We start from the raw sequence: 12,222 nt of genomic DNA on the forward strand, positions 1-12,222 counted from the left end.
AGACTAGCTTTTTGTGTCAAAATTTGTGCTTACAATCAAGGGAACGCTTAGGTTTTGTGACTTGGACATCTTTGAAGTGCAAACTTCATTGACGTGTTTAAGAAGTTAACTTTCCCTTTGCCTTATTTGTGTTTTTTAAAGCTAAGATTGAGATAACTGGTTTAAATATGGAGGGTGGTGATATAGGAGCTGGAAGGTAAGTTTTATTTGGGAGTTCAAGTGGGAGCGTGACTTACTCTTTATATCAGGGCCCATAATGATACTGCCTACACATTTTTGTTTTTTACGCAGAAAAGTTTTCTAAAATCATGCTTAAATTTTGGAAACATGAGTTTCAAGATTTAGAATTCTACAAAGGGAAATAAACAATTAAATTTGTCACTTAATCCAGAGTCATATATTTGTCTTTTATGAAATAGTAGAGATTATAAATGTGTAGAATTTTTGTAATTTTCTTTTCGAATATATGGAGAAAAACTTTCGTTTGTGTTGCTACTGGGCATTGAACCCGGAGCCTTCGTACAAATCTACATCCCTAGCCATTTAAAAAATTTTTTTTATTTTGCAACAGAGTCTCTTTAGATTGCTAAATTATCCAGATGAGACTCAAACTTGCAGTCCTCCTGCTTTCACCTCCTGGATTGCTAGAATTACAGGCATGCACCACCATGCCTGGCTAGGATTTTTAAAAATTTTTTCATTTTTTCCTCCAGCCTAACGAAGGACCTTTTCCTTTATTTTGGTTAGAAAAACAAGCCACAGGTCAACATACCAGTATAGTTACTCCTCAAATCCCAACTGTTTTTTGTGGGTGTGACTGTTCATGTTTTTCCTCAGAAGAATAATTTTCTACTTAGTTTTGACATGGTAGAAATTTTTTTTAAGCAAATCTTTTTGAAAAAATTGATGTCTGAAATTTGATGTTTATTTTAGTTTAGGGGAAATGTTTTAACTTCATTTTGGTAAGCAGTTTGGGATGGTAAATTTAGATACGCAAAAGGCTTTGTATTTCTATAAAACCTGAGCACTGGTTTTGTTTCATTTAGAATTTTAGATGTGATCATACCAGTGATTTGAAAGATCAAATGTTGAGGAGGGAGAGGAGAGGAAGGGAAAAAGTGTTAAGGTGCAATGTATCTGTGTACCGTTTTCCCAAGATGAAATTATTTATTATATATTGCAAACATATATTAATAAAAAACGAAATTTAGTGATTTGTCTTGCATTCGTTAAACTGAGGTAAATGAACAATATTTATCTAAAACTTGAAAAACAATTTATTGTTTCTTACATTACTATTGAGGCTTTGCTTTTATACTGCTGTTACTAGACTGTTCCATCATTTTTCTTTGTATTAACATTTCACAGCTACATTTTTGTTTTCATTATTTGTTGTTACAATGCTTTTCTGTTTTTTCTTTGATCTTACTGTCTCTGTCTTTTAAAACTTGTTCTCTAACTTTGTTTTCCATTTCTCTTTTTACTTTTTCCATACAGTGTTGTTACAGATCTTATAGCAGTCGGTATAAAGGTAGGAATCTTTTACTATCCTTTCATAATCATTTTTGTATCTTAGTTTTGTCATTTTTCAGTGGTGAAGACATCTCACCTATTCATAATATGGTCTGTTGCACTATATGGTAGTAATTTTTCATTTTTACTAAATTCTCATGTAAGTATAGGATAGCTAATTTTGAATTTTATGTACTTGAAGGAGGAGCTGTAGTATTATCTCCTACACAGATTGTAAAAAATAAATTGAGCTTGAGATTTGATTTGTACTATCAAGGTGTCTCTTTTTTCCTTTTTGACAAATAAGTATGACATAGGCTATGATTTATCTTTGTACCATGTCCTTTCTTGTTTGTTTTTTACAGTACTGGGGATGAAACCCAGGGGCCTCACATTGAGCTACATCTCTACCCTTTGGAAAAAAAATTTTTTTTTTTTGAGAACAGGTTCTCACCAAGTTGGTAAATTGCCAAGGCTAGCCTTAAACTTGCAGTACTCCTGCCTCAGTCTCCCAGAGTGGTGGAATTACAGGCAAATACCACTGTGTCCAGTATATATTTTTCATATATATATATATATATATATATATATGCATGTATTTTGTATTTCTATAAAACCTATGCACTGGCTTTGTTTCATTTAGAATCCTAGATGTAATCATGCCAGTCAGTAATTTGAAAAATATTGAGGAGGGAGAGGAGATACATAAATGGGAGATATTTATATGAAAAATTGAGCTCAAAATTTGACTTGAACTGTCAGGGTTTTTTGCTTGTTTTTGTTTTTTTTACTGTCGGGGTATTTTAACAGTTAAATGTAATCCTGATTTATCTCTGTATCTTTTTTTATACCTTCTTTTGTGTATATACTTATGAATAATAAAATAATCAGTATTTCCTCAGCTCCTACTATGTGCCATATATATATATATATATATATATATATTTTTTTTTTTTTTTTTTTTTTTGAGACAGGGTCTTGTTATGTAGTTCAGACTAGCTTGAACTTGCTGTGTAGTTCATGCTGGCCTTGACCTTGCAGCAGTCATCCTGGCTCTGCCTCTGAGTGCTGGGATTATAGGCATGCACTGCCATGCCTGGTTTTTGCCATATGTTTTATGTGTATCTTTACTAGTTGTAACACTCCCTCAAAGTAGGTAGTTAAAAATTCCCTTTTAGAGATGAAAAAATAACTTTTGAAAGTTTGTGTACATGTTATGGCACACTAGTGTTCAAATTCATGTCTTCCTGGTTCCAAAGTTTTACCTTTTTTTTTCCCTTCATTACACCTAGTTGATAGCTGGTTCAAAAGATGAACAGATGGAGAGCTGAATAATTAGTAATTTATACTAATGATTTATCTAAGCTATGGACCATTTTATTTTATCAAGTCTTCTCATTTAATGGATTAAAAAATATAAACTAAATAGTATTTATCAGAATGAGGCTTTTAATGTATAACTGGGTGCTCTGAGCTGGGGATTTAGCTCAGCGGCATAAGTGCCTGCTTTGCAAGCGCATGGTCGTGAGTTTGATCCCCGGTACTGAAAAAAAAATTAAAAAAATATAACTGGGTGCTTTAACATTTCCTTTAGTAATTGTTTATCTAATAGTTGAGTTAAATGTTGTTCAAGGACATGAAACAGTGGGATACTGTACAAAATAGAAATTCATCATGTTTATGTTGTATAAATTTAAAATATAGATTCATCTAAAGTTGTTCTGCTTTAGTTCACTTTTTTTTTTAGTTCACTTTTTAGTTCATGTGCTGCAAGAGCAAATATATCCTATCACTCACCATCTCTGTACATTATCTTGCTGAGTATATCCATGCTTCTGCTTCATTTGAATTTATCGACTTCATGATGGTGGTTATATTTTTGAGGTACCACAAAAATAAGCATAAATATAACAGGCAGCATTTAAGACTGGCCTAGGATGCCAAAGATTAGTATAAAGGGAAACTATAGTGGAATTGACTTGCTTTGGCAAACTTTGAATATATTTATGAATTGGAAATAAATGGAGCAGTTCCATACACATTAATTTTTGGTCAATCAGTTTTTCATTTTAGAATGATACCTAGAGATGAGAAACTACAGGATCAGCTATTCCTGTGATTACTTTTAGTGTCTCTAGGTGCCTGTGAAAGAAGGGACATTCAGTGCTGTTTTGGTCTTAGTTTTAATTTGTAAAAACAAATATGTGAGACATTTTAAAAGATTACCATTTAAGAGTTAGGCAGTTAATACTGAAAACACCTGCCAATCTTAATTTCTTATGGGGAAGATAAATCCATTACAAAGTGAAAGAAAATTGAAATGTTAGGAACAGGAACCATGTTTGGCTTTCTGACTACATGTTTTCTAGCAAGCACTTTGGAAATATAACTACTCTACGGAGAAGATAAACTCATTGGTTGATTTAGTAGGTAATCTATGTTTTTGTAGACTTAATACTGGAAATGTGCTACAGAGTTATTCCATTATGAGGTGTTTCTCATACAATTGTTTTTTCTTGGATTCCATTCAAGGAAGTTGTAACCAAATAAGAAACCAATAAAGCTCATATTTCATCTTGATTGTGTGAAAGATAAACCAGTAGTTACTTCCTGTTTTTTTTTCCCTTCTATTTGCTTGGTTGATACATTGATGATACATTGAATGGCAAGAATGAATTTCAGGTTATACTCCATAAATTTATTTCCTAGATTCAGGAGAGTAATACAGCATTTCGTTTACGTATAAAATCCATTATTTTAGCTAAGGAAGAAAATCAAGTTGTTTTTAGAGATTAAGTGATCGGGAATTATGTTAAGCAGACTTTTAAAAAGTGGTATTGGGGATTGAATCCAGGGCTTCATACATGCTAGACAGTTACTCTGCCATAAAGGTATATTTCCAGCCTTTTAGAATTTATTTTGAGATGTGGTTTTGCTAAATTGTCAGGCTGATACTGAACTAGCGATACTCCAAAGATAAGGATTTAGTTAGTTAGTTTTAGTTTCTTGAGATAGGGTTTCACTGCTCAGTTGAGGCTGGCCTCAGACTTTGAGAGCCTCCTGGCCTCAGCCTCCTAGGAGCTGTAATTACAGGTATGTGCCATCAATGCCCAGCTTGATATTTTTTTCACCACTATGTGTCCAATATCTGATATGTTGTAATCTCTTAAAAATGATGAATTAGTGTCAGATTGTTATACAGCTGGATGTGCGGTAGATTTATACCAGAATCCAAGCCTTCTGATTTTGCTAGTGTTTTTTCTGTTCTTCTATTTTCTATATATCATTCAGTTTAGGACATACTATGTTACATTTAGGTGTACACCCTGGCTGTTCTTGTGGTATAAACTTTGAAGCCTACCCAAATTAAGAAAATCAGCTTTTGGTAGTTGTCATTAAATATGTTCATATTGTTGGCCAGTCCCCCACCTTTTTTTTTCTTTTTCGGTACCAGGGATCGAACTCATGACTGCCTGCTTGCAAGGCAGGCACTTATGCCGCTGAGCTAAATCCCCAGCCTCTTTTTTCCTTTTTTAAGATGAGGTGTTTTTTGGTAGGATTAAGACAGTCTCACTACATAATTCAGGCTGGCCTTGAACGCACTATGTAGCCGAGGCAGGCCTGGAACTCATGGCAGTCATCCTACCTGAGCCTCCTGAATGCTGGGCCGTAGTCCAGACTGGCTTCAAATTAGCTAAGTTGTCCAGGTGGGCCTCTGTGTATTTTGAAGTACTTATTAGAAAACAGAAGTAATTGGTACCCTTAATTTTGAATTCTTTTATTTACTTACTTTTTGGCACTGGAAATTGAAATCAGGACCTTGCAGTTTCCTGAGAAGTGCTGTGTCGCTAAACTGTACCCCCCCCCCACACCAAATTCTTCTAAATGAAGAAACAATCAGGTGATTGATACTATACATGTTTCTGAAACTTTATTATATTAGATAAAACAAAGTATCGGCATTTCATGTGGCAGCTTTTTGTTCTGTGCCAAGATGAGTTAATTAATTAATTACTATTGCGGTGCTCCAGAACAAATCCAGAGCCTCAGGAGTGTGAGGCCAGTGGCAGTGAACCTATGACATATATGCCTCAGTGGCTGTTTGTTATTATTGAAAACTAAAAGGCGCCCATCACTGTACTAAGCAAACACTTTACCATTGAGCCACTGCCCTGGGCCCAAAGTATTTTTGAATTTCCAGCTTATACTTGTGATTGCTTGGTTTATCTTAAATTCAGGTATTTCCTGGTTATTTTGGTCTTCCAGATTAAGTTTTCGTTTTCACTAGGTTATCCTATTTTAAATGACTGGTTGATTATAGACATACTCGTGTAATATTTAGGAAGACTATACTTGACTTTTATCATGCCTGCCACAATAGCAAAGAACAGTTCAGCGTTATAGTATATTTAAGGTAATTTAGAAGATTAGTTTTCTGTTTGTTTTCTGTTTGTTTGTTAGCGGCACCAGGACTTAGCAAACTACAGTGCATGGGCCACATGCAACTTGCAACCTATTTTGATAAGTAGGTTTTTTCTTTGTTTTTTTGGTAGGATTGAACCTCAAGGGTGCTATACCACCAATGCCCCCTTCCCCTCTTTTGGAGACAAGGTCTCACTAAACTGGCCAGGTGGCACTTGAATTTGTGATCTTCTGCTCAGCCTCCCTGAGTTCTGGGATTACAGTTTTTGTAAATAGTTTTTTTTTTTTTTTAAGAACACAGCCATACTTGTTTCTATGTTGTCTATGGTTACTTTCATATTGTAATAGCAGAGCTGAGTAGTTGTAGCAGAGACTGCAAAACCTAAAATGTTCTTTGGTCCCTTACAGAAAAGGTTTGCACTGCTGTGCTTGTACTATAGGAAATGTATAACACTTGCTGCAAGTTCTTTTCCTTTTAAACTGAACTGTAATTTACATAGAGTGAAACAACAGGTGTTAAGGGTATAGTTCAGTAAATTTTGACAAATGTATTCCAACACCCTAGTCCAACATGATTCCAGAAAGTTCCCAGTTGGCTCTTTTATTTATTTACTTATTTTTCTTAGGTTCTAGGTGATGGAATCTAGAGCTAAACTATCACTGTGCTCACCCCTAACTCCTTCTTTATTTAGTTTTTAAGAACAGGGTCTTGCTAAATTGTCCAAGTGAGACTTGAATTTGCAGTTTACTTGCCTCAGTCTTCCCTTAGTGTTAGGATTATGGTCCTTCACTGTTGTGCCTATAACCTTGTCTCTTTTCATACACAGTTTGGGCAGCTATTCTAATTTTTATCACCATAGATTAGTTTGACCTATATTTGAACCTCAAAAGAATTTAAAGCATAAGCTTTTTGATATCTGGCTTCTTTTACTTATTTTTTTAATTGCTTTTTTGTTTGTTTGAGGCAAGTCTCGTTATGTAATTCAGACTGTTCTTAAACTCACTGTGTAGCCCTGGGTACCTGCTGAACTCTAAATGGTCGGAGTGCTAGAATTACAGGTGTGTGCCTGGTGGGCTTCTTTTACTTAGAATGATTTTAAGATTCATCTGTGTTGTTTTATATGTCATTAGTTCATTTTTTATATCTATTAAGTATGCCATTATACTAATACATCATTATAATTTAAAATCCATTCTCATGTCTTTTTAACTTTTTTAAAAAATTGGTACATGTTTGCCATACATAATGATCACATTCATCATAGGAAATTTGTATCTGTAGGATAACACAGTTTTAATTCTTATTTTTTCCCGTACTCCCCTTCGCTCCTTCCAACTTCCCCCCTCCCCATTTATGAAAGCTTTGTTTCTATTTTCAAATTCTTCTTGTTTTGAAATTTTATTTAATTTAAACATTATTTATTCCTTTAAATCCATTTTCATGTTCTTTTCAGTTTGTGGGTATTATGAATAAAGCTCCTTGTAATATTTGTATATGTCTTTGGGTATATTGCATGTGTACTTCATTCTGTGTCATGCCTAGGAATAGAATTGCTGAGTGATAGGATATGTATATTTTTAATTTTATCAGAAACTTTGCTATAGTTTGGATCTTCAGTATGCCCTAAAGGCCCATATGTTAAGATTTGGTCCCCAGTGCAACAGTTTTGGGAGGTAGAACTTTTAAGCAGTTAGGTCTTATGGTAGAGTTTTATTTATTTATTTATTTGTGGCACAATCTCACTAGCCAGGGCTGGTCTCAAACTCCTGGAGATCTTTCTTCCTCAGCCTTCTGATTATAGACATGTGCCACCACCTGGCATTGTGGGAGATATTTAGGTCCCTTGAGTTGTTCCATGGAAAGGGTCTTGTAGGATCCTAGCCATGTCTTTTCTTGTTTTTTTCCTGCCTTGGGGTGCGATTTGTTCTGCCACATGCTTTCTTGAAATTTGTATCTAGCAATCCCACCTGTGACTTAAAGCAATATGTGTGACTGACCTTCTGTTGGAGCCTCCAAAACTGTTAAAAAGGAAAAAAGTCAACCTACAGTTCTCTATATAAAGAAAGTACCATTCAAAAGTGAACAAAATAAAGATTTTGTTAGGACCTGGGGCATAAATAAGTGATAGCCTACCTAGCATTCATGAGGCCCTGGGTTTGATACTTGCACAAAAATAAAAAACATAAAAAGTGAAATAAAACTATAGTTATTTCATGTTTCTTTTTGCTTACTTGGTTTCTTGCTGTGTCCAGTGCTGCAAGTTGTTCCCCTTAAAGTTGGAAGGAGGGGACAATGGGAAGATGGAGAGATAAAGAATCAGAATTCAGAAAGTTGAAGTTATATGGAGCCCTCTCTCCAGATGGAAGGAAAGTAACTGCTCAGCTATTGAAGTGAAGTTTATTTATACACTTTGTGGTTGATGTCACATGACATGCCTCTGCCTAGCAACCTGTTAGCTGGGATTGCCTCCAGCTCTCAATGTTCTAGGAGCTGGAGTAGCTTGTTCACATGGGTGCGTCTGGCACTGCTTGTTCTCTAAATGAGCACTGCTCCATCCAGCCCCACATATGTGATAGATCTCCAGCTTAAGCCACTCCCCACAGTTTCTGTTGGAACCTAATTATTAGTCTTTGGTTCTCTGTAGTTTGACCAGTATACTGAAGAGGGTGTGTATGTGTGTATTTTACCTTGCTTGGTGATTTCTAAGCATCCTGAACATGTGGTTTGGTGACAGTCACTTACTTATGGAAGATTATTAGCTAATATTACTTAACTTTTTTTCTTTGCCCTACTAGGGAGTGAACCTAAGGTCTTTGCACTGATGTAGGTCCCCAGCCTTCCTTTTTATTTGGAGAGAGGGTCTTGCTAAGTTGCTCAGGTATCCTTCAACTTAAGTGCTTCCTGCCTCACCCTCCCAGATAGCTGATATTATAGAGTGTGGCATCATGCCCAGCTTTTCTTTTCCTTTTTTGACAGTGTTAAACTTCACCAAGATATCTGATCACTTTAATTTTTTGTATCTTTTCCACTTGTTTTTTTTTTTTTTTTCCCCTTTTTCTCTTTTTATTAGTACTGGGGATCGAACTCACGACCGCCTGCTTGCAAGGCAGGTGCTTATGCTGCTAAGCTAAATCCCCAGCCCCAATTTTTTGTATCTTTTACATCATCTCTTTCTCAGCTTTGTCTTTCTACGGATTTTAGTACTTTTTCTAAAAGGTTGATGTGTATATGTGGCAGATATACTGAGGCTTTGTATTTGCAAGTACATTTTTATGCATGAATGAAATTTCTTCTTAAAGCTTGGAAAGTTGTCCTTTTATTGAAACTTTTGATTATTCAACTCCAGTTGCCACTTCTGTGAACCCTGCATACCAGGTGTAGTTAATCTTCAGTTTTCTCTGAAGGGCTTTTCTGTTATCATTTTGATTGGTTTCTGAGAGCCACACATCCTTGTAACTTCCTCAGTTTCTCTTTAGTTGAATTTGGAGATGGGAGTTAGCAACTGGTACTAATTTCAGCCATCAGACCAAAAGACTCACCAGTTAGTGCAGTGAATACAAAGGCTCATCTTCTAGATATGTTATTTTATTCTGAAGTATCAGATTTCATGGATGAAGAGATGATTCTGAAAGCTGACAAGGAAAAACAAGTTTTGTCATCTTCAAAGAAATAAATATCAGACCGGCATCTTATCAGTCATACTGTGCTAAGTGAAAGTGGGATACTTTATTATTTTCTTAAAAAAACAGATTTCTAATCTAGAATTCTTTACAAGTCAAATTATCAGTTGTGAGGATAGAATTCTCATACATGCATGGATCTCAAAAACTTATTTACTGTCTTTAGGTAGTTCTTTAGGGACACACTGAAGTAAAATTGTGGACCAAGAGCAAGGAAGATAGATTTAAGAAATGATGGGTGCAGAAGAGAGGAGAAAAGAAGAGTTAGGCTGACAAGTTCAGGAGGCCTAACATGTTGTCATTCTGGATTGGAGCAGGACAGGGTTCTAGAATGAGAACTTGGGTGGAAAGTAGGAGCTCAATAGAATGAATATTATGGACAGCTTAGAAAGGAGTTGATGCTCTGATAAAGGACAGTACTATTGGAAAAAAATTAAAAGGCAGTTAAATATGTCATAGAAAGCTAAACAAACTGCATGAGAAAATCATGGCTACATGAGCCAGATTAGAATAATATGACATGATGGAAATACAGTAAAGAATCTACATGGGAGTGGTGGACAATGCCTATAATTCCAGCACTATGAGAGACTGAGGTAGGAGGATCACAAGTTTGAGTTCAACCTGGGAAACTTAGCGAGACCTTTTCTGAAAATTTAAAAATAAAAATAGGATTGGGATGTAGCTCTGTGGGAAGGTCCTGGGTTCAATCCCCAATGCTGGGGGTGGGCGTGGGTAATGCATTTGACTTTGAATATATGAACAGGTTTTTTTCCACATAAACCTGAAGGTATGTTAGATGATGGAGTAGAAAGTGAAGTGTGCTAGGGTTATATTTCCTTAATTAATATTTATGTGTAGTAGTTACAAATATTATTTCTTGATTTTCAACTTGGAGTCAGCCATTCACTACATGAGTAGTCAGAGCCCAGCATGCTGTTGTTGCAGGACAGAATTGAACAACCATAAGAATGAAAAGGGCAGGTGGTAGAAGAAAGGAGATAAGAAATTACTAACAATAATAGTTTTGTGTTTCAGAATGGAGAATCAAGAGATAATTTTGAATTGACAAGCATTGAAAATATAAATGTGATTAGAGTTCAAATGTACTTACAGAATTAATGTTACTAGCATATATTTCATCCATTGGGAGGACAGGAAAAGGAGGAAGCATAAGAGAAATTAAAAATTTTCATATTATAGATCAGATGATTTTCTTTTACTGTTGACAGTTTTATACAGTGGGATAGTATACTTTCTGGAATTAGTAGGACAGCTATTAGAACAGATGTCAACTGCTGCAATTAGGGTAGAGAGGTTTACTTTTATAATATTTCGTTTGTTAAGTGCATGCTTTCGATAAAAGTAAAATTTGTAAATAAAGACAAAACAAGTAATTTAACAAAAACTAAATTCAACCATATGTATATAGATAACTTATTCTCAGTCTTGTTTCCATTCTTCCTTTATCCCTTAAAGGTAGTTGTTTTGTTTTTTTTCTTTGCCCTCCCAGCATCTTTTTATGCAAATAAAGGCAAATGACACTTTTTTTTTTTTTTTTTTACTTTTCATATATAACAGGAAGCAGACAGGTGCCTTGCCTGCTCACCCATGACCCTAATAAGCACTTAGCAACTTTTTCTGTGCAACTGTGTGCACTGAGGATCCTGGATCAGCCAGATGGCTCATTCTATAGCCCCAAGAAGCAAGGGAGTGACCTCCTCTTAGGTCAGCCTGGTTAGGTCAGAGGAACAGGCAGTCCATCCCTTTCAACCACCCATGGCCTCAGAAAGCAGCTGGTCAGGAGCAGCCTGGCCTGTGTAGATTTGTATCCTGAATACAGTGGTGGTCAGAGGCCCTGTAAAGTCACCTGCATGGGCCTCAGACACTGACAGGTGTCCCATCTGACTGTCAAGCATGCTGTGCTACACTGACCTTGATGACCCACTATGGTGGTCCTACTTCTGTTCTTCCCTTGGGAATGGTTGGGTGCCGTGTTTCTGCTGCTATACAAACTCATGTCACCTGCACATACTCCCTAGAGAAGTTCTACTCCTGCACTATTCATGGAACTTGATGGGTGACTGGGTGGCCTTACACCCATAGGCATTGAGCGCAGAGCAGACAGCGAACTCAACCTACCTAACACAGCTGCATCCCAACTAGTACAATCACGTAATCTCTGCAGCCTAAACAAGTGAGACACTGGCTGACGTCAGTGACCTTATTGGTAGCTGAAGAAGCTACATGAACATTACCCTAAAACAGTGGTCCCCAACCTTTTTGAGGCCAGGGACTGGTTTCATGGAAGACAGATTTTCTAGAGGTGGTGTGGGATTAAGGGCAAGTTTCTAAATGATTCAAGTATATCATAGTTATTGTGTCTTTTATTTCTGTTACTACATTGTAATAATGATGTAATTATACACCTCAACTATAGTGCAGAATCATTGGGTGCCCTGAGCTTGTTTTCCTGCAACTAAATGGTTCCACCACCTGGAAGTTTTGGGAGATAGTGACATCTGAAGTGTCTCACTGAGGTCCAGCCTACTCTGTAATCTTGTTTGGGTTGCTGTCACAAATCCTGCTTCATGTCTGGCAAGCATG

General features: G+C 36.1%; 1 protein-coding gene across 7 annotated transcripts in view; it reads left to right on the plus strand.

The window, feature by feature from the left end:
• The window catches only part of Ptbp3 (polypyrimidine tract binding protein 3), a 97,910-nt gene that overhangs the window by 1,666 nt on the left and 84,022 nt on the right, over window positions 1-12,222 (plus strand). For 2 of the 7 annotated variants that reach the window (XM_063260750.1, XM_063260753.1), the window contains exon 2: window positions 1,498-1,531. The exons of the other annotated variants lie outside the window; for them this stretch is intronic. In XM_063260750.1, coding sequence (XP_063116820.1) covers window positions 1,498-1,531 — 34 coding nt within the window. The remainder of the gene's footprint in view (window positions 1-1,497; window positions 1,532-12,222) is intronic. 7 annotated transcript variants of the gene reach the window in all.

This window comes from Cavia porcellus, unplaced genomic scaffold (assembly GCF_034190915.1).
Source record: "Cavia porcellus strain 051 isolate PalLab524CR breed Dunkin Hartley unplaced genomic scaffold, mCavPor4.1 scaffold_1, whole genome shotgun sequence".
Taxonomy (NCBI): domain Eukaryota; kingdom Metazoa; phylum Chordata; class Mammalia; order Rodentia; family Caviidae; genus Cavia; species Cavia porcellus.